General features: G+C 36.1%; 1 protein-coding gene across 5 annotated transcripts in view; it reads right to left on the bottom strand.

The window, feature by feature from the left end:
• Window positions 1–304: 304 nt before the first annotated feature.
• The window catches only part of MUSK (muscle associated receptor tyrosine kinase), an 88328-nt gene continuing 65561 nt past the window's right edge, over window positions 305–23071 (bottom strand). For 2 of the 5 annotated variants that reach the window (XM_058524732.1, XM_058524735.1), the window contains 7 exons: window positions 22504–22510; window positions 15628–15891; window positions 10489–10664; window positions 4218–4419; window positions 3445–3636; window positions 2146–2294; window positions 305–987 (listed from right to left, as the gene is read on the bottom strand). In XM_058524732.1, coding sequence (XP_058380715.1) covers window positions 305–987; window positions 2146–2294; window positions 3445–3636; window positions 4218–4419; window positions 10489–10664; window positions 15628–15891; window positions 22504–22510 — 1673 coding nt within the window. Of the gene's footprint in view, window positions 988–2145; window positions 2295–3444; window positions 3637–4217; window positions 4420–9801; window positions 9826–10488; window positions 10665–15627; window positions 15892–22503; window positions 22511–23071 lie in introns of all 5 variants that reach the window. The other 3 variants (XM_058524736.1, XM_058524737.1, XM_058524734.1) reach the window with 2 other exon arrangements.

Genomic DNA, 23071 nt, shown 5'->3' with positions numbered 1-23071 from the left:
AACCGAACAGGATGACATTCTTTCCTGTACAATATGTAATACAAACTTTCCCCACGAGGAAGAATAGTTATCTCCGGTCATCTGACACATTTCCCAGCCTGCGTTTGCAATCATCAGCTTTCAGTAGATTGGTCTACTATACGAGTCCTGCACTGTCTTTGTTTCTCCCAAGAAACAAACAACATGCCGCTCGTGTCTATTATTATTCTTTCCTATTTGGGTCTTGTTGGCCTCTGGCGTTGGATTCCTCCGGCTCACAGAGTCTGAGCGGAGACTGCAGTGTTCTATTTGCACATCTTCGACCTTAGACACTCACAGTTCCCTCTGCCCTCTCACACATGCGTTCCAGAATTCGGTGGATGCTGGTGAAACTGGGTCTGTCCGCAGGCAGCTTGCTCCAACACAGGCGCATCAGATTGTACAGCTCCAGGGGGCAGTTATCAGGGCAGGAGAGGATGTTGCCATCTCGCACGTAGTAGATGACCTCCTCGTGGGCCATCCCGTAGTAGGGCTGCAGGCCGTAGGAGAAGATCTCCCACAGGACCACCCCGTAGGCCCACACATCAGACTCCGTGGTATAGCGGTTATAGAAAATAGACTCAGGTGGCATCCAGCGGATGGGGATAGCATCGTTTTCATTAGCTTTGTAGTAGTCAGCTGAGTAGATGTTTCTAGAGAGGCCAAAGTCGGCAATTTTCACCACCATGTTCTCACCCACCAGGCAGTTCCTGGTGGCTAAATCCCGGTGGACAAACTTGCGCTCTGAGAGGTAAGCCATGCCTGCTGCCACCTGCCTGGCGATGCAGAGCTGCTCAGCACAGGAGAGGGGCGGGGGGCCGGGGCTGGAGACCTGAGCCCTCGTGGACAAGTCGCTGTGGCTGAGGCTACACACGGTGTGAGGGGACATGCTGCGGAGGAACTCGTTGAGGTCACCGTAGGCCATGTATTCAAAGAGCAGGCACATGGGCTTCCCGACAGCACACACGCCTGGAACCAAAATAACGTCCTTGGTGAGGTTGGGTTTCTAAAGTGACACATGGAAAGAGCACCCCAAAAGCCAAGGAGCAAATCAGAAAATATGGAGCCCTGGTTTTTTGTTGACAGCATCATAGTTGAACCCTGACCCCACTTCTTTGTGTCAACATCTCCTGTTTACCTGGTAAGATGCAGCTCATTTATCACTCCTCCTAGTGTTCCTCAGCTCCCGACCCTTCCAGCATCAGATTTTCCTTCTACAAGCCTCTAACAAAGCATCTACCATCCTGTTATAACTACCCATTTATTGGAAGTTTGTCTCCCAATATTTTAGCACTTCGAAAGTAGAGATCACGTCTGATTCTTGTTTAAATTCCACATGCCTGCCACGTGTCTGGCAGAGCAAGTGCTCTATAAATGTTTGATGAATGAACTTATGAATGGATGTTTGCTTTGAGTATGTAACGTAATTCCTCTGTTTCTGCTACTTCTCTGGGGAAGGATAATAAGGAGGCTATTGTATAAAATTTGGAAAGGATAACAAAAACAATCCAAGATCTTAGATGCAGTCTTCAGGTTGCTGCAGTAAAATATTCTGAAATTTAGGTTTTACAATGTTCATTTTAGAAAGGAAAAAATGCTAATATAAATAGAATCTTAGATTTAGTGCCAAGAGGACGTTTGCAAATCTTGAATTCTTGCTATATTTGAGAGGGAAATTGGATACCTTGGAATATCAGATCATTTGGGCGCAATTTCACATCACCGTAAAAATAGATTATTAGATCTATTTTTTTTTCAGGCAAAAATTAGAAGTCTCTGTTCAAAAAGGAAGAGAAATAAAGAATACTATTCTCTTGGCTTATTTGTTTTGGGGTTAGTTTTTAATTGCAGGGAATTTAGCAATCAATATATTTACATATAGCAGAGAGAAAATTAAGGAAATGACAACATATTTCTCTAAGAAATTTTAAGAAAACAAATTTTTTTAACTGAGGTTATTTAATGAAATGTTTCACTCCCTGGTACATAAAATATTATTTGGAAAGGAACAGGGACATCTCTCTGATCAAAGAGTGAAGGAAAATCATAAGTGAAGTTTGAAGGAGGAAAGACTTGGAAAGCCCCAGTTTTTAGATATAATAAATTTCTTCACTTATATTTTCATACCTAAGAGTTTCACAATGTTAGGGTTATCAAACTCTGCCATGAGGGCTGCCTCCCTCTGAAAGTCGGCTTGCATGTCTGCTGAGGCCTCTTCCTTGAGCATCTTCACTGCCACCATAGTGAAAGGTTCATAGGGAAGTAAGCCCGGAGCCCTGAGAGATACATTTATTTAGAAGGAAATCAAAGATCAGGAACACCATACATATTCACATTATATCTACCCACATTCATACACATCCCCCACTTATGCAGCCTTTCCCAGAGCCACAGAGTCAAAGAAAGATGCCAAGAGTAGATTGTACTTAGAACTCCTTGACTCCAACTAATAAATTCGCTAGGGCTGTTTTCAACATAGATTAAGTTTGAAAAATGCATTATTTATAAATTACAGGCATTCTAAAGTGCACAGATCCAATGAGATTATCATCGCCATCCCAACCTCTTAATCACTGGCCAGAATCTAAATTCCTGGAAGGCAGAGACCATGATTTATTCATCTTTATATCCCCAAAGGGCCTAAAATGGTGCCTTGCATATTTTTGGTTTCCAATAAAGATTTTCATTAATCATGTAAGCTCCATACCAGGGCCACTATGAGTGGAGGTAAGGCTGTGTCCTGCCCAAGAGCACCCGGCCAAAGTCACAATTGGTGATTAAAACCAAATCCACATTCTCTGGCCCAGCTGTGAGTCTGTGAGCTACATCCATGCAGAGAGGGTATTTTATTCCAATTCCCACAAATGCATTAAATGGGCCATGTTGGCCCTAATACATAATCCTTTCTTGAGCTCATTGTTTTCTGACATTTTTGCATTATTTTTTTCCTTTTCTGTTTGCCATTCCATGAACATCTATTTAATATCTGTATGTGTCAGGCTCTGAGTTCTTAAACTGAAACTCTAGTTGGAAGGAAACTTTAAATGAAGTGGAGAATGTAGCAGTAGAAAAGGGAAGAGAAGTAAATTTTAGGATTATTTACTAAAAACAATGCCAGAAATTATGATTGAAAATCTGACAAAATTATTTTCTGAAAAGGAGATATGATTAAACTTTGCCAATTGCTTGTAATTTGAACACTACATAAATGAAGATTCTCTCCATATATACAACCCTATTTTCCAGCAGAGAGGAAAAATTAAGATTCAAAGTATAGTACTCAATACAAATAAGGTTAATGGTGTGAAGAATGAACTAATTTGATAATAACTATTATACATACTGTATAGACATCAAGGTAATGGTCTGGTAAATTTTCAGACACAATGTATTTCATTGGAGAGATTTTTACATGGGTAACATTACCTTGCTTGAAAGACCCTTCCGAACGCTCCCTCTCCAATATCTCTCACATATTCGATGTTATTCCTTGGATACTCCAGACTGAGCAATTTGGGATTCAGAAGGAGTGGCATCCTCTGGTACATGGGGTTGGGATGAAGTCTGTCTAGCAAGAGCTCAGAAGGAAGAGTAGTGAGGGTCACTGCTGCTGATTCTCTGTAGGTAAGACAGGTAAGACCGATAATGAGCTCAGAATCACGTGAGAGCTTTATGCTCAGACTTAGGTTCTAAAGAGATACGCTGTTTAGGACCAAACAAAACAAATTCTACTAAGGCAGACAAAGATCCTTCAGTTTTAGAGCAAGAAGTATTTTGTTTTTGGTCTAGAGTCAAAAGGCACGTGTTCTCAGGAATTTTGTCACTACTCAATCTAGCAGTGGCAATGGGGCTGAGGGGGAAGATGGGGAGAAGTAATAGCCATATGATTCCAAATTATTGTTTAGATTCTATCTGCTGTGAAAAATTAACCTTAGAAGATGCGATCCTATGCAAAAAGTTATTGATATTTTTAAAGATCGTGGTGGGGGTGCTTAATTTTAAAGCAAGGCAATGGATGTCATAAAGAGACTGGCAGTGTTATATATACATATGTATATATACGTATATGTATGTGTATATGTATATATATATGTGTATGTATACGTAATATGTATATATCCTCGCATCCCCAATTCCAATATGAAATATGTAGGTTTTAAAATACTATTACATGTGATTAGCTTAATCTAGAATCTCACCTTTTCTTATTTTTCCATTGTTTCCGTCTTCGGCAGCAATAAAGAGTAGTTATGGTAAGAAGCACAAATACTGCAAAGCTGGACGTGATGGAGATTATTACAGTCATGGAGTATGTAGGTGAGACAGCAAAGGAGGAAGAGGAGGAGGAAGGTAAATCTGGAATGTCCACGCTTGGCTTTGAGGATGGTATTGGCGGGAATGCTGTAAGTAAACGATAATGCTTTTTATTCATTCTTAAACTTTTAAGAAGCAATTTTTGTATTCAGGCCATCAGTAAACTGAATTTGATTTTAAGACTATGTTTTTATGTATCAGGATCTCCCTGGTTATATATCTATAAAGTCCAACTGTAAGAATCCAGTGAGGTCCAATTGTAAGCAATCCAGCTTACAGAATCATAGAATTTTAAAGATAAGTCTCAGAGAAAGAAAGTATTTTTTCCGAGACAAATGAAGATCCTGGGCTAGTGCTCTTTACACTGCATCATATTGTATATGACGTGACAACAATCATGGAAATTATTAAGTTCTTAAAAAAATATTTTTATGAAATTATACTTGAGGTCAGGATTGTTTAAAGCTAAACTTTTATACACATTTACTGTTGATTTACAAATAGAATAAGAATAATAGAAGAAGACGAAAAGTGGAAATATTAGGACAGAAATGAGCGAAAGTTAGTTCATCTAACAACTGAACTTCTATCAAACCCCTATTAAAAAGTTCAATGCGATATAAAACAAGATAAAATCTGCATTACTGCTGGAAATTAAAAGATACCATACTCACATCACTCTGTTTGTAGAGTGCAAATTCCATTCTATATCTATTAAATCAACCTTATTAATTATATTTTAAATCTTTTTAGTTGATTAAGACAAAAACATGGATACAGAATATTTTAATAACATAATTGATAAGAATGTTTTCATAGTGAAGAATCAACTTGGTGCCCTAAAAAGGGAGAATAACCCTTATTTTCAAATATCTGTGGAATACTGACAGACACGGTCTTTTGTTGGGCCACAAAGGTAAATCTCAATAAACTTCAAAAGCCGAAATTATGCGGATCTATTCTTTGACCAAAATGCATTTAACAATAGATTAAATAAAATCCAATAGGATATCCAAACAAAGAAAAAATTCAATAACTTTTCAAAAAAAAAGTAATAAGTAGCCATCATTACAGATTAGACAATAACTTCCTAATAGTGTACATGAAATTTGGCCAAAGCTATGCTCAATGATAAACTCATAAGGTTATCTCTTTCTGTTAAATAAAAAGAATGAAAGTGAATGAACTAAACATTTGACTCAAGACTTTGGAAAAGAAACAAAAACTACAGGATACAAAGGCAAATAGGTGATAAAGTAATAGCCATGTACAAGCAGAAATTAATGTGTTAGAATACACATACCACAAACGATAGACTTAAAAAATATGTCAGTAGTTGGTCTTATAAATATTTAAAGTAGTTTAATCAGTGGAATTTTAATTTTAAAAAGATAAGAAAGGCACAAACATACAAAATTAGGAATGATAAGGGAGTTATTACAATAGATTCAAAGGTCCATAAAATTGAAATAATGTATAATTATTCGATTACATTTAAAAAATCTTAAGGAAAATGATAGGAACAAATTAATTACCAAATTTGAAGCATTAGAAAATCTGAATATAGCCACAACCAGGAAATTTAAAAGTCATTATAGAATTATGGATACATTCAGTCTTGGAAGAGATAAAATTTCCCTATTTTATAATATATTCCAGTAAGACAAAAACCTTTCAAATTATTTTAGGAAGTTATGATAATATTAATATCACGACCTGACAATGTTAGCACAAAAGAAAAGTACATACAGAGATTATAGAACATAGATTTAAAAGCTCCTAAATGAAACATAAGCAATTGACTGCAATATAGTAAAGGAATAATGATTTAATATAAGGAAATATATTAATATAACACATTACGAAGGCAAAAGAAAACTTTTACTTCAGTAGATGCCTAAAGCTATTTGAAGTAGGACCCTTTAAAAGCAGAGATTACAAGGGGTGCCATGTATGACTTCTTGGTCTACGAGTGGACTCAGGGATTATATCCTTAGCATTAATGGCTAAGCAAGTGGTTTTGAAGCCTATGGAGGCTAAATTTGGTCTTCTAGCTGTGACTGGAAAAACATCAGCACAGTAGTAAAACATCTGTGAAGGTCCAATGACAGCATTTCCAACAGGTATCACAGTAATGGTGGACTTAGATTTCCCAGGTTCCTCTTTGATTGGTTTGAAAGCCAATCTGACTTTCTTTGGACTGAATCATCTGAAGGTTTTTTTAATCAAGCCAAGATGGGTGGGGAGAGGGGGCTTAAATTGGAGACCTAAACCTCCTATTAATAATAAAGCGAGAACTATCACTAGAAGACATGGAGAGGTGACTATTTTTGTATCTGGATTTTACAGAGCAGTTCATAGCATATGTAACATGTGAGGGAATGTAATGTAATTTGTAAAATTTGCAGTGTGATCTCAGTAAATATAAGCATAATTTTTCTCAGAAAATAGAACTTAATGACCTATTTCAAGAATAATCTATGATCACTTAGTAAGATTTATTTTCAAAATGCAAGAATTGGCATAGTTTGAATAATAATTTTGCTCTATGGATTTAATGATTTCTTCCTTTCAGCATGGTTTTGTTTTGTTATTCCTTGATTATTGTTTCTGATCTATTTGCTCTGGTCTTCCTTAAAGCAGCATCAATTATTTCTTTGGCTCCAAATTATCAGTTTGGATCTCCAGTTTCTTTCCTTTTAATCTTCTTCTCATCAATTTTATCTCTTTATCCTTTTCCTCTGAACATCAGGGGAGTTTTATTCACACATTCATCCATACATTAATGTATTCCTTAAATTAATATTGATTGTTAGGTATCAAGAATACTGTGGTGGACATAACTAGTCTTTGTGTCAAAGTATTTAACTGAGAAACAATAGTAAACAGATAATTGTAATAAAACGTAAGAAGTGTTAAAAGAGTTGTAAGAACAAGATGCTTATGAATATCTCAGCCCAACTCCAGGTCTAGGCATGCTGGGTAGGTTTTCTAGAGTAAGTATCTTTAAGTTAAATATAAACGGTGAGTAGGCAGTTGAAGTTGAAGGTGTATGTGTGTGTGTGTGGAGGGTAGAGTGGGGGAAGGGAGTGGGGTGGAATCAGGGTGGGAGATAGTATTTCACAAAGAAGGAACAGCATGTATCAGGGCCCAAACCATGCAGCTGTAGTGCTTTTCTAAAAGTGGACCTAAAAGTTTCATTGTGGAGTTGGGGAGTGTCCACCGGTGAGGCTGCAGACATCCGGTCTAGGTCATAAAAGGCCTTTCATGCCAAATTAAGTAATTTGGACCTTGCCCTGCAGTAAATGGAGAGAATCATTGGAGGTAGCATAGTAGCATGATCAGCTTTTTGCTTTAGAAAGATTGCCTGGCTGCAGCCTGACCTCTGTGACAGCTGACAAGTTACCAATGTGAAGTCCTGAATGTGGAGTTGGAAAGAGATGTTCAGTAACACACCATTCTATAGGATTTCCACGATACAGATAACAAGGAAAAAGAGACAATCTAAAAGTTCTAGCTAGACAGAAAGAACAAATTACTTATAGGAAAAAACCAGATTCACATCAGACTACTCATTTCCAAAACTAGAAGCTAGAAAAGAGTGAAATCACATTTATACACCACTGAGAGAAAAGAAATGTCACTCAAGAATTCTATACCTAGCTAAAATAGCTTTCAGCTGTCCAGGTAAAGGAAAGCTATTCTAAAGATATGCAAGGATTCAGAGACTCTGTCACCCAAGAATTCATTTAAGGAAATCCATAAAGTATGTGCATTCCCACCAAAGTCAGGAATTCAGGAATAGTGAAATGTCTGCTAAGCAGACATATAATGTAAATGGTACAAAGGCATTACATGCTCAAAAAGATATTTCACTTCAGCAAGAATTATAAAAATGAAAACTACTGAAATTGTAGACTGTGTGTTCGAGCAAGAAGAAAATAACACAAAAGATAAGCGATTTTTTAAAAAATCTTTCATCATCCTTCAAAATGAACTGGTAGTCATCTTTAGAGTTTACTCAGAAATCAAGAAACTCTTCAAGAAATATTTGAGGGCTTCACACACTTCTATAGAATATGGGATACTCTACCTGATAAGGATGGCTTCTTTGCTCAACTATTGCCCTACCTGAAGAACTAAAGCCTGTTTATTTAGTAATAATTGCATTTAACTCAAGGGAGCACACTTTTAAACATTCCCCACAACATGTTCAGATGAAATGGTCATTTGGAGTTCATTTTTCTTACATGTGCAAAAGATTTTATAAAACTGTTTTTTTTTAAGAATAGGAAATTCATTTATTGTAGCTGATTTATGCTTATATCCTTATAACCAAGGTACAAGGTGGAAATATGGATGCTTTTTTGTGTGTGTTGTTCCTGTTTAATCTAGGATTGTAGGTCAGTACTTTCCGTGCAGTAAACCCTCAATGAACACTTGAATGAATGAATGAGTAAACAATTGAAGGATAACAAAGACCATAGTCATCAATTAAAAGTCCAATCAAAATAAAATTTGGCTGCTTATATGACAAAGAATTGAAACATTTCTTTTCCACTCTTTCAATTTGGGAATAACAATTTGACAGGCTTCCAGAATAATAGATTTTTAGAGATTTCTATAACTGCTCTTGTTTACTAACTCTGAGGAATTCAGTTGGGACAAGTAGCATTCTCTCTTTTAATACTCTAAGTCTTAGTCCTTTAAATAAACTGGTAAAACCAATCCTGGCACTTAGCCAAATGCAGAGGCAATTAGACCTGGAATACATATCACAGGAAATGTATATGGTTTGAGCCTTAGAACACGAAAATCGGAGGAGGTTAATTGACGTGAAAAACTTTTCTAATTTCGTTCTGAACATTTCTGCATTCTGGTAGGTTAAAGTACCATCTAATTCAAGTTAGTTTGTAGGACATCCCTTTTCAAGCACCTTCTTACATTCTTTCCTAGGAATTTTGAGACTACTCTTTTAAAACCACTTAATTTGACCCTGTAAATGTTATACCAGAAATTAGCTGTCTTAAAAAACACCTATCTTCCAAAAGAAGGATCTCTTGTCACAAATAAAGATCATGAATTGGCTCAATGAAGAAATAAACAATTGTTTTCATCTATAAATAATTAGATGATACAAAAATCATGCATGCAAAGTCAAGAGATGACATTTTTAATTTGGTTTATTTTATAGCCCTAGAAGGGATAAAGTAGGTTAATAACCTTGAGGTAAGAGATTTCATTTGTATGAGTCACGAAATATGGTGCTCTCGAGGGCCTAATTAGAAGCTATAAGCTGGGATCTCCAATGATCTTCCTTCATGTTCTACCCTGGGTAAGTACCGTGAAAATCCTTTGAGAGGGGCCGTACATTCTGTTCTGGACAGCCTGAAGCATCAGTGTAAATATGCATGCATGAATCCAATTACATACACATAAGGTTTCAAGGTCACAAACAAAATTACTTACTTGTTAGGTTTTCTTTTTTATAATCTGAGGGGGAAAGGATAAAAATTTGTTTTAAAAGAGCATCCAGATATCTCATATATTCTGTGAGAGAGGGCTAAGAAATGCAAGTTCTCTTTCAGCTTTTTAATATACAACTAGAAAACATTCTTTGCATTCAAATGAGAAAGGTTTGGGTCTTTGAAATTAAACCAGCTGTTGGGGCTAACAACATAGTTCCTTACAAACAAATTTCATTAAAGCAGCATGCAGCGATTCAGCCTTGTTTTGTGTGATCAGCATTTCCAAACATGTGGCTTATTTTTGCATGCTTAAAAGTCTGCTTCGTTGGCTAAGAAAGAGGACTTTATTCCCTTATTCCACTCCTCTGACAAAATATGAGATGTTTCTTAGCCATTTCTTTGCACATTCCAGATAAATGTTACAAGCTCTCATAAGACTCCTTTATGAAATAATGTAAGATCTTAAGCAGCAGTAAAAAGTGCTCTTTAATTTATCATAGGACTAATGAAATAAATCCTTATGCTAACCTATGAAATTAGGATAGCAGTAGGATTCTTTAATTAGATATCTAAGAAAGGCAGAACTCAAAAAAAAATTAGAAATATTAGGAGATTTAAGTTCACACCTTAGTTTCTTCAAAATAGTAAATTTCTCTTAATCTCCAATGTCTTGAGAGAACTCTGTTACCTAAATATGGCAGTCTGGTACAAGCCATGGGGTCCCAGTGCATGCTGGGAAGCTTGCTGCATTCTGGCACGGAGAGCAGATGCATCCCAGATCTGTAGAGTCCTCTGTGGGTCTTTTCTTCCATCGCCAGCCATTCTTTTGCACAGAAGAGCTCCTTTACTGCCAGGCAGTATTCTCTAAAATATTTTATGGAGAACAAAACTTGATGAATCATAGCATGTTTAAGCCAAATTGGTGGCAGAGACTAAATTCTGTATTTTCAAAACATCGTCATAGGACATTGTCTGTTCTTGCAAAAGCGTTTTTGAAAGGACTCCTTTATTAGAAATAATGTGAGACTTTATGAGATACAGTATATTATCCTGTGAGATGAAATGCTATCTTGTTTTGTTTTTAAAACATAATGCTACTGGGGAAAAGAACTTTCAAGTTCAAAAGGTAGTTAATTGGGGATCCCTGATATGTTTTCTCTCAACTTCATTTTTAAATAACTACAAAGGTACAGAAACAAGGTACACAGGGTTTTAGAAGCATACATACTAAAAGTTATGGATCGTTGTCAGTCACTTTCCAACCAGAGAGATTTTCCTATAAACTCGGGGCTAATGGACGGGACGTGAGGAACACCATCAGCACTTCTGCATGCTATGTTCTCTGAAACAGAACAGCACCACCTTCATGGTAGGTTATAGGAGGGTATAAGGGTCCTTACCCAGCCCCAGCCTTGAGGGAGCTGAGTCCTGTTCCACTGCTGTGTACGCATGCATCTGAGAAAGCCAGAGTAATGTCTGTTTGAATATGAAGCTGTTTTGTTCATCCATGTGTTGTATGATGAATGAAGAGGCTGAAGAAAGGCTAGTTGGACTAGTTGGATTAATTAGAATTTTGTGGATTAATATTTGTTCAAGCTTATCCTATAGAAAATAGGATAGACTGTATAGGAGAAACCTGGTTAATTCCAAACTAAGGTATTTGGGATTAAGAATAAGATGAAATTAAAGATAAAGAAATGAAAGACAACTAAAGAAATTAAAGATAATAGCAATGTCATTCATTCAATATCTGAAGGATTCAGAGAGGAGGAAATTGTGTATGTATATACATATGTGTGTGTGTGTGTATACATACTATACATAAATATGCCACAATGGTGTCTTTTTTTAATACTTTGCCTATACCTACTTTCCCAGGCAACCTCTTGCCAAATGAGCCTGTGTAGAATGAAAGAACTGTGCATACGAATGTGATGGGAGCCATTGGGGGTCATGAGTACAACAGTAAGATTTAGAATTCTTGATGTGTCTGCCAGGGAAGGGGGAGCAATGGGCTTTCAAGGCTTCTGAGAAGCTAAAGGACCAGACGCCATTCCTTAACTCGCTTGTTCTTACACCCGGGCCCCACCCTTGGGTCGCATGAGCACATCCTTCTGAATTCACGCAGCACAGTTAAACTGTGCAAAAATCAATATGGGACATATGAAAAAAACTCTGTAGCCTACATTATGTGAAGGAAGCAAGTACCTGGGAAAATTATTTTTTCTTCTAAAAGGAAGAACACATTAGAGAATGGTTTTTTTCTTTTGCTTCGTTTTCATTGACGTGCATTAAAGCATGCCCTCTATAGAAGAGTTTTTCACAAGGAAAAAAATCAGGATAAAATGGAAAATAGACTTAAAACTAGGTTAAGTTGACCATAGTACTACCCGAAGAAAATAAAGACCACAAAGAAGTGAAACCAACACTAAAAGACTTAAAATCTTCATTGAAAACAGTCAAGAAAAGACACTGCAAGAAATTGAACAAATAATAGAGGGAAACTTTAGAAGTCCTAATTGAATGCAGAAAGAAAGAACCAAAAGAAGAAAATGATGTGTGAGAAGATAACAAAAAGGGAGAAACAAGCAAGAAATTCAAAGTGTAAATAATAATGTTTCCCAACAAGAAAACTAGAGCATATAAAAAATAGAAAACAATCAAAGGTGTACTATAAGAAAACATTCTTAAGATGAAATGGACATAAACCTGATCATTAAAGCATATTATCCATTATTTTTTATATTACTTATAGGAAAGAAAATAATGAAATAATGAACAGAAATCTACCCCCAAATATGAATTTGACAAATATTTTGAATCTCAAGGATTAAAGAAATAATCTTCTATCTGGCAAGAGAAAAATATTCCCCACAAAGGAACAAAATTCAGGATGGCCTTATATGTTCTTCATTACAACACCCAAAAAACAGTAGGTCAGAGGGCATAGAATTTTAAGGAAAATTGAAGGTAACACAAGACGTAAATACCTAGTCAAAAACACATATTTATAAGATTACAGAAAAAAAATTTTTTATGTGTAATCTTCTAAAAAACACCTACTCTAGCTGAACGAGAGATGAATCAAAAAAAAGGGAAGATTTTCTATGAAATGAATGACCATGAGCATCAGGAATAAGCAAGACGGAGAGCCCCTCCAGACACTTGTTGGCTATAGGATTATGCAATCAAATGGAAAAGCTGAAAATAATGGTCCAAAAATTGAGCATATGCAAATAAAACATAATTGAATAATACTAACCTGTTTATAATTCCAGATAATGTTTCAGAGAGCAAGTGTGGAGGATTCAGTAAAACTATGCTAACTTAAGTAGGCATACCCTCAACACCCTATTTTAAAATTACAATGTTCTCCCCTATCTTTGGCTCTCCTAATCTCCCCTACCCTGGTGCTCATTTTTTCTTTCCCTATGGCATTTATCACCTTCTCAGGTAGCATAGAAGTTATCTATTCATTATGTCTCTGGTTCATTGTCTTCTCCTGCTGGAATGTAAGCCCCATGGACAAATGTCCCAGAATAGTGCTTGGAGCCCAGTAAGAGCTCAATAAATATTTGTTGGATAAACGAAATTCCTTGTCACTCATGAAAAGATGCACAAATTATTGAATGACTGTCTGTGGTTAGAAAATCACGAGCAATAATATGCCTTTAAGAATCTCACAAATATCTAGTAGTAGGATGCAAAATGGTAGAACGAAGTGGTTTGAACCACTTCAAAGGATAAAGGGAAACAAAAACTATTATAAAAGACGTGACAAAAAAGCAAGGAAGCATTAAATGAGAACATCTGAAGAGCAAACTTATTAGTTATTAACAATAAGCCCAATTTTAGTTCAAATGTTATTGGTGCAAAAAGCAGAAGTTGCCAGAATTACAAGGAAACATTCTTAGAAAAAACAATCATCGTGAAAAGATTTACTGCATCACTATTGAACTATTGAATCAAATAGACAAAATTCACTTAAGAGCAGAAAGGATTGGACCATTTAATTACCAAAGATACTAATATCTACATGATGTATATGAATTTTGTACCTAGAAGCAGAGACTGTCTTTTTTTTTTTTTTTTGGTGAGGAAGATTAGCCTTGAGCTAACATCTGTTGCCAATCCTCCTCTTTTTGCTGAGGAAGATTGGCCATAGGCTAACATCCATGCCCATCTTCCTCTACTTTATATGGGACGTCGCCACAGCATGGCTTGATAAGTGGTGTGTAGGTCTGTGCCTGGGATCTGAACATGCGAAGTGGAGAGCGTGATCTTAACCACTACGCCACCGGGCCGGCCCCTAAATGTCTAATTTTCTAAAATTATTAATTATATATGAGAGAAAAGAAAATCTCAATAAAATATAAAAATGTGAAAACTTCTAGACTATATTTTCCAACCCCAATGTGAATAAAATGTTTAACTATAAGAATTAAAAAAAAAAATAGAAGCAATTTTCAAGTAAAAACTACTTTTCTAAATAACAATTGAAATTAGGAAAAAAAATCAAAGTATACTACAAATGACTTACATATTTAGGAGATAATTATGCTATTCTAGTAAATTTGAAATCTCAATGAAAGGGATTTTTTTTCTAAAGAAACCAAGAAGGTAAATTATTTTCAGTCTTAAAAAGACCATCTATATATGGCCCATGCAGGTAAACTGATCTAGGCCATAAATGTTGGAAAGCTACTCAGTAAATTTATTTTGTGCTAGCATACAAAGATCCAATTTGATTTTAATTCTGGCTGTTCCTTGAGAGATACTTAGATGTCATGTCTGATGAAAATGCAATCTTCTTAGGTGAAGAAACAACAAATTATAGCACTCTTACAATGTCTCCAAACCCTCAGAATCTTCAGTAAGTTGAGGAATAGAGCACTCTATTTTAATGACCTCACGTGTAGTCCTTTTATGCTAAAGAGAAAGTGCCCTAAAATTATTTCAGTATTTAAATAGTTCCTGGTTTTATCAAAACAGAGGTGGAAATGTGCTGTGTTGGTAGTTTTCATGTGTTTTCTTCAAAAGAAAACAATTATCTATCCAGTGTCTAATATTTACCATGGGAGTAATTTATCCTTCAATCATTTCAACTCTTATTTTGCAGTTGAGAAAACTGAAGTTTAGCCAGGAACACGTACATCTAGAAAGCAGTACAAACAGGATTTGAACTTTGTTCTGTTTGGCTCAAAAGCCAGATTGAGTCCTGTCTTTTCTACATAAGAAGTAAATAAAGGCAAAGATAATTCTATTGAACATGGATTCATGAATTTCAATGTTTAAAGAGTATGGAGTTTTTAAAGAAATATCAATTTATAACCTACTCCCCCTACCCCTCCAAATGAGACAAGAGTGTCAGTACTTAAATTAGAATATTGGGTGGGATGCATTTTAAAATAATATTCTGAAATGCTCACTAAGATCTCATATTTATTGGCAAATAAAGCTGAAACACTTGAAATGCAGTCCTTATTTTCTCTGTCTTGGCTTACTAATGAGGTCCATGTTAGTTTAGGATTTCTTCTTTTATTTCCTAGAAAGCAGGGATATTTATGAATATGATTATGTGAAGTATAACAAGGGTAATAGAATATTATACCTTTTATGACATTTTCTAGAAGCTCAGAGTGCTTATATTATAGGGTATCATCAGGGATTCGTATGGTAGGAATTTTGTCCAATTAATGACCTTCTATTTTGGACAGTAGCCAGCTTTGCCTTTACTATTGCACACGACAACTTCCTCTTTTGAAAACGCTTCCTGTTTGCAGACAGACAAATGGACTTTTCCCATTTATTTATTTTTTTATTTTACCTGCAAATGGGTATAGGAGTAGGTACTACTCCAGGGTTGCATTCTTGGAAGATGTGGTTACACAGCAAAGCTTCGGCAGCTGGCTGGCAGAACGGGCTCACTGCGTTCAGTTCATTCCAGGCGCTGTGGACCAGTAGTTCTTGGGCCTCCTCTGGGTCCGCGTAGGAGTTGTTGAAGAAAACGAGAGCATCTTTCGCCAGGACAGCATTACACACCTCCCCTCTGTACTGGGCGCAGTAGCCTTTGTTATCTTTCTGTGGTTTACTGAAAGAGGCAGGGAACAAGTTCCCATCACATGCTATTTCTTAGCATTCAGTCTGCTATTTTTTTTTTTGGTTTCCACATCTGCATCACAGAAGTAGGAGAAGATTGTACTAGCAAACTGGTCGAAATGTTCATCTGAATATTGTCTTCATTTCCAGCTGTAATTATATCACCTCCAGCTACTCCAGAGGGCTCTTATGAAAATCAAATGTGATAATGGATCTGGAGAAAGCTTTGGGAACTATCAAGAGCTGAATAGATTTGGGTATTTTTATTATTTACATTAAAAATAGAATTTGACTACTCTTAGCTAAGCCACCTCACACACTTCTTACAAATAAGTTGATTTAAGCAAATAAACGCTTCTAAAAAACATATTCATCCTGATGATTAACAAATGATTGAGCGTGATAATTGCTCTGATCCAAAAAGCTTGCAGCTTTGTGAACATAGTTTGTGTGTTATGGTAGCTAAGTACCTGAATTTTGTAGAACACATACATCTTTGTGACACCTTCCATACTCAGATCTCTCACTCATGCATCTTCCCAGAATTTCATTAAAGAATAAAAAGAAAGCTATGTAGCGAGGAGAAATCACAGGATACGGCTCTCAGAGGAGCTAAGTAACATCGTTAGCTTTGTTACATTCTCATCACCTGTCTTGGGGAAAGTAGTCTGGTCCCTCAGAGCCCCAATGTCCTAATCTGTAGAGTGATGTAAGTACTAAACTCAGATTATTGTGTGTTAGTGGGTAATATTATTACCCATTAATAATATTAATAGGTATGTAAATATGTGGAAAAAACCTGTAAATTCTATAGTGCTAGCACAAAAATAAGATTAAAAGCTTATCTGATATAACAGCTGAAGAGGATAATAGGGAGAATGGAAAACATTGCTCTCTTCACATATCCACTGCCCCCTTAATGGAATGCTGGGAATTATAACAATAACTCCTATACTCACCTGACAAATATTTATTGAGCACTTATTATGTGTAGGCACTGTGATAGTCTCAACATACTCTTATGCCGTCCATCAGATTTATATTGTTAACAAGGACAGAACCTCTTAAGTTGTATTCTCATTTAGATTTGTATAACTGTTGCAATTTAGCATTTTATTATCTTTATGTAAAGAATTTTAAGGTAAGAAAATTAAACCAATTGGAATTTGTGGGAAATTTTTAAATTGAGAGACTCCATTTGAATTTGAAAAATTGGTACTTTAATTAGAAACCATCACTGACTAGTCTTTAAAGCCAATCCATTAAATGAGAAACAACACATTTAGGTAAAACAATGAAATTCCAAGAAATAGTATACTTTAAAATAATGTTTTGTAGTATAGAATCTTCCTCTAATTCATACTAGCCTTTCACTAATTAGCCAACGTGAGTTTTATTGTATTACTTGTAGTTTGTTGGGGGTTTTTAAAATGAAGGCCTTGAATGAGAAAACACAAAACTCCCATGAAAACCTGGGCCAGGTAAGGTTGAGAAAACACCCAGAGAAATAGCTCATGACCCTGCCTCTTAGGGAACCTGGTTGACGATAACACTAAGAAAGTTTGAGAGAAGCAAGGACGCTGTGCTTTAAGAAACTGAATAATAACACCTAATAACCAGACATACCTCAAACTGGTTTACAAAATAGTCTCACATAGTAATATAATATCTTGGTAAAAAGGGATGATGAATAAGAGCAAGCATGACTCTTTTCACTTAATAAAAAGACCGTATCACATAAAAGTTAAATATTTTCCCCAGTGTCTCTGAGCCAAGAATTATTCATCCAGATTCTGCTGTCATGTGTTAACTATTGAATGACTCTGTTCTTTATTTTTCCCTGAGTGTTTTTAAGTTAAAAAATATTCATGACTTTTCCTTTAATTACACAAGCAAAAATCAATTTTTTGGAAAACATTATAAACTAAGAAAACATACACAAAAGAAAAACTAAGGAAACTAGCCTCAGTGATAAGGATTATCAACAATCAGTTAATAATCTGTCTCTCTGGATTTCTGCTGCTTCTCTTAATAGAAGCCCTAGAAAAATCCTTGGAACAACCTCAGTTAGCTTAATAGTATTGAGTCCTCATTTATTTTTGAGCACTGGGGACATGATGTAAAAGAAAAGATAAAAAAAACGAAAGAAAAAAAGCAGACTAGGTTTTGAATAGAAATGAGATCTTGGTTGTAATTTTGGTTTTTCTTTCTACCAGAAAAGAAAATCGTGAAGGTTTTCTTGAAGATAACTAGTCTGTGAAACCCTTTGCGTGCTGAGAAAAACCATACGAATACAAAGTATATGGTTCTTATTAATTTTCTACATCTCTGATGAGTTCCTGGGAGAGTTCAAAACTTAGTTTCGGTAGTATATCTATGCTAAGATTAGCTCCACAAAGTAAGGGATATGTAGGGCCAAGTATATGCATACATTATATATGTATATATATAGAGAGAGAGAGAGACTTAGAGAGAGAGAGAGATTGCCCAGTCACAGTTTCAGAGTTTAAGCAACTTCCTTTTCCTTTTTCTCTCTTCTTATGTAGATTTATTATAAACCTCAAATTTTACACAGTTGATCAAATTTTAGAGGTAAGACATGGAGGCAAATTGGGCCATTTTGTTCCTCACTTAAAACATTTTTTAAAGGAGCTTACAACAAAAACTGGGGAACAAGATGAATGCAAAGAATTTCCATTGGTGTCTTCTGCTGTCTTTTACAAGTGATGAGACCCCTCTCTACCCAACTGAAGTCGTGTTTCTCCGCATGCAGTTTTTGGGACGGCCAGGGAGCAACACCGGAAGCAGCTGGTCCTGTTGCTCGTTGGAACAGTGGGGAAGAGATCACAGGGATCCGCTCCCAGAATGCTGGTTATTTTGGAATGATCTGCCGAACTATCTCCAAAAACGCTAGTTAATATTGCACATGGAGCCTGTCCCTCTCTCGCCTCCTGACAGACTAAACCTGGCTGACCTCCCTTTCTGTCAAGTTTCTCTTTTTAGAAGCAACAATAGATATTTGATCTGAAGTCCCCCTTTTAACTTCTTTTATAACAAATAACTCGCCTTGGTCAAATGGAATATTTAAAGGATTTTCACTACAACTTTTATTTTTATTTCTCTCTGATTTAACATGTATGAATCACATTCAATAGAACTTTTTTTTTTTTTTTGCTGCGGAAGATTAGCCCTGAGTTAACATCTGTGCTAATCTTCCTCCATTTTATTGCTGACTAGTGGTGTAGGTCTGTACCCAGGATTCAAACCCGCAAACCCGGGCCTCTGAAGCTGAGAGCACTGAACTTAACCACTACGCCATGGGGGCCTGCCCCTTAATAGAACATTTTTAAATGTGATCTTGCAGTTTCTATGAGGGAGACCTCTACTCCCTTTGAACACATACTATTTTTTCCAAGGGCACGTGCGGATGACCACCTGTGGCTTGTTTGGGTTAAGACAACCCCATTACTCCAGTGGAAACGCCACACCCTATTTTCCTGCCCTCCCGAGGAGGGGCACACCGGATAGCTATACCTCTCCTCTGGTACAGGCAAATCTTCTGTCCTTATATAGCAACATCCTGGTCTCCCGTTGTACTTTCCCCACAAATGTGATGACCAGAGTTCTACGCCACTTCCGTCCCCAAAGCAAACTGGAATTGTATTTACTCTTTCATGCCTCCATCTATATATGATTCATTCTCTAAGGCAGGGCCAACAGATATAATCTTGCCTGTTGTCAAATTTGCCAGCTCAAATTTGGCCTGTTGCCTGTTTTTACAGAGCCTGTGAGCTGAGAATGGTGTTCACGGTTTTAAATGGTTGAAAAAAATCAAAAGAAGAAGTGAAAAATATATAAAATTTAAGTTTTAGTGTCCATAAGTAAAGTTTTATTGGAATAGAGCTACATTCATCCATTTACGAATTGTTTGTGGCTGCTTTCGCTCTGCAACAGTGGAGTTGAGCAGTTGCAACAGAGACTGTGTGACCCACAGAGCCGAATATATTTAATATCTGGTCCTTTACAGAAAAAGTGTGCCAATCCCTGCTCTAAGACGTAGGTCAAATGTCATTTTTCTGAAATGCCCAACCTAATGTGCTCAAGAGGAAGGGCACAGCCTCCTCTGAAAAACACCTCTTGTATTTCTTCTGGCTAAAATTAATACCTATTTATTATGTAAAATAAAGAGTAGCATAAAGAAGAAAATTTTTAAATTAAAAAAACTTGAAAATTAATTATAGTAGCCAAATAAACACTTTATATATTTTACATATTTGTACATATATCAGTTATAATCAGTATATACATAATAACAATATATACAGTATTATATGTAGTATATACATAGTATATAATCATATATACCATATAATTGAATTATCCTGTAAACACATTTTTGTATCGTGCATTTTTACATAGTATGATATAAACATTTGCCGATGCCATTAATTACTTTTCAAAAACTGTTTTTTAATCACATCAATTTCCCTTATTGGTAGATATTGACATTGCTCATATGTTTCACTGATGAATATAAGGCTTTTGTTTGTGTGTGTGGGTGTGCGTGTGTGAGGAAGATCAGCCCTGACATAACATCCATGCCAATCTTCCTCTTTTTGCTGAGGAAGACTGGCCCTGGGCTAACATCTGTGCCCATCTTTCTCCACTTTATGTGGGATGCTGCCACAGCATGGCCTGACAAGCGGTGCATCCGTGCGTGCCCGGGATCCTAACCCAGGCTGCCAGCAGCGGAGCGCGCACACTTAACCCCTACGCCACAGGGCCGGCCCCATAAGGTTTTTTTTAATTCTGTTGTTCATAACTCTTATTATTTCTTTGGAATAGTTCACTAAGAGTGGATTTATTCAATCAATAGATACAAACATTTTAAGGCTCTTAATAAAAATTGTCAAATGCTCTCTAGAAAAGTTATAACAATTTTCTCTCTGCCAGCAGAGTTTGAGAGTGCTTGAGTTATCACAAGTGAAAAATGATACAGAATTTTTCTTTAATTAGCATTTATTTGACTACTAATTTAAAATTTTTCATTTGCATTTATTTGCACGTGAATGATCTATTCCTGTCCTGGAGCCTTTGGAATTTGTACATGCTTCCATCATGATGTTGCCTTGAATTAATCTTTCTGTGTCTGTGTGTGTCCTCTAGAAAAATATAAATTCCTTGAGGGCAGGGAATATGTACAATTTGTTTTGTTTCTATACTTTTCAATATATGCCAGCAATAGAGAGAGTGGTTTAAAAATGCATAGGGAGGACAGGTGTGCTGAATGGTGTGTGAATGTGAATGAAAGATGACATTTCTACTGTTGGTGGTCTGCATGTTGCTTCACCTTTGAGCATGTTTCTGTTGGATAACCCTTCAGTAGATATTCAGCTTCACTGCAGAGTCCTTGAGGGTCAGTACTCTGTCTCTTAGAACTGTAATAGCCACATGTTAAGTCTCAATACCTATTTACCAGGTAAATGAATGCATCAAAGCTATATGAATTGGGACAAGATTCAGAACAAACCAAATTTTTTTATGCAATGAATTACCTCATTCCATGGAATGAGAATCAGTGGCTGGGCTTCCAGGTCCTGCTCTGTTACTGTGCTACCTGGGTTATCGCAGTGGTTACCAATCTGTGTTCTTAAGTCTATCTACCTGACCTGAGATTGAGGCTTTGTAGTTTGCTAGCTATTTGGTCCAGGCAACTCTTGGTGCATCAGATTCCTCATATAAAGAAATAGATTCCTCATATAAATAGATTAATAATTTATATAAATAAAAAACTAATAAAATTTTTTAAATTAAATTATTTTTAATTATTTTTATTTTGTAATTTAATTTTTTTATTTTAATTTTTTAAATGGAGTTATAAATTAAATAAAAAAATTTTATTTATAATCATATAAGTAAAAAATGAAATATAGATTCCTCATATAAAGAAAAAACAATAATAGTTCTTGCCCCATAAAGTTGCCGAAATGTTAATATGAGAAAAGTGGTAATCATAATGTACCACAAAATGTAGCTGTTATTATTATTATTATTATTATCAATTGATCATTTTGAATGTTTCCTCATTTGTAAAATTAGATTAAAAATAGTTGTCACACTTCATAGAATTTTTATGAAAGTCAATTTTATGCAAATAAAACACTGTAAGTTGCAAAATATTATATTACAAGGTGATCCTATCTTATCTACAGGAGAAAGCTATGAGGGAGATTTGGGGAGTTGGTTCTGGCTTCATTTTCCAAGGCTATCATTTACTAGCTATGTAAGTAACCTGAACTCTCCAGTTCAAAGGAACTCTCTTAGTTGCTTTTCTGTACAATAAGGATAATAATAGTACCTATTTCATAGGGATGTCCTGAGGACAAATTAAAATAATACAAGTAAAGCTCTTAGCACAGTGCCTGATACATAGTAAGTATTCAATAGACATTACCTATCTTCATCTTCATCATCTTGTAAGAGTATTAAAAGGGTTAGAAATGAGAAAGTTTCTGAAATATTATAGTGCTCAGCAAATAGTAGACACTTAATAAATGGCATGTCAAACACAAAACAAAACATTGGTATAATAACAATATCTTACCTCCATTCTATTAACAGGAAAGGAAGTTCCCACAGGAAATCAAATTAAAGGGGAAAAGAAACAAAAGTTAGTCCACTTCATCTCGTGGTTTGCAAGAGAGACTTTTGATACTTCGAATCTCTAACTTTCTGAAAAGTTCTCTGCTTCTGCTAGAAGGCCAGGTACTGCATTAACAGGCAGATTTGGAGAAAGAGATTAAGAAAATATTGAGTGTCTCCAGCAACTGAAATCTTCTTTTCAAGGTGAGGCAACCATGACGTCATCATCAGCCCGGGCAGTGTCATAGCTCTGAATTTCCCTCCGTGGGGATTTCTCGACTTTGCGTCAAGAAAGCGAGGTGGAGGTTAAGTGGGAGGAACTGGGAGAGGAGGGGTGGAGGAGAGGGTAGAGAGCTGTTATTCCCACAGACCCACTGGCTTCATGGGCGTGAGACCTGTGCAGCCACACAGGGTCCTGCACTCAGGAGAGCCCATGCTTAGTTGAATGCTCTGCTGTCACTGTCTTGAAACAAGTGCCCTGTGTTTTCGTTTGGCACTGGGTCCCATAAATTATGCCTATAGAGGTGAAA

The sequence above is a fragment of the Diceros bicornis genome, chromosome 28 (assembly GCF_020826845.1).
Source record: "Diceros bicornis minor isolate mBicDic1 chromosome 28, mDicBic1.mat.cur, whole genome shotgun sequence".
NCBI classification, from domain to species: domain Eukaryota; kingdom Metazoa; phylum Chordata; class Mammalia; order Perissodactyla; family Rhinocerotidae; genus Diceros; species Diceros bicornis.
This window is presented reverse-complemented; position numbering and strand designations above follow the sequence as displayed.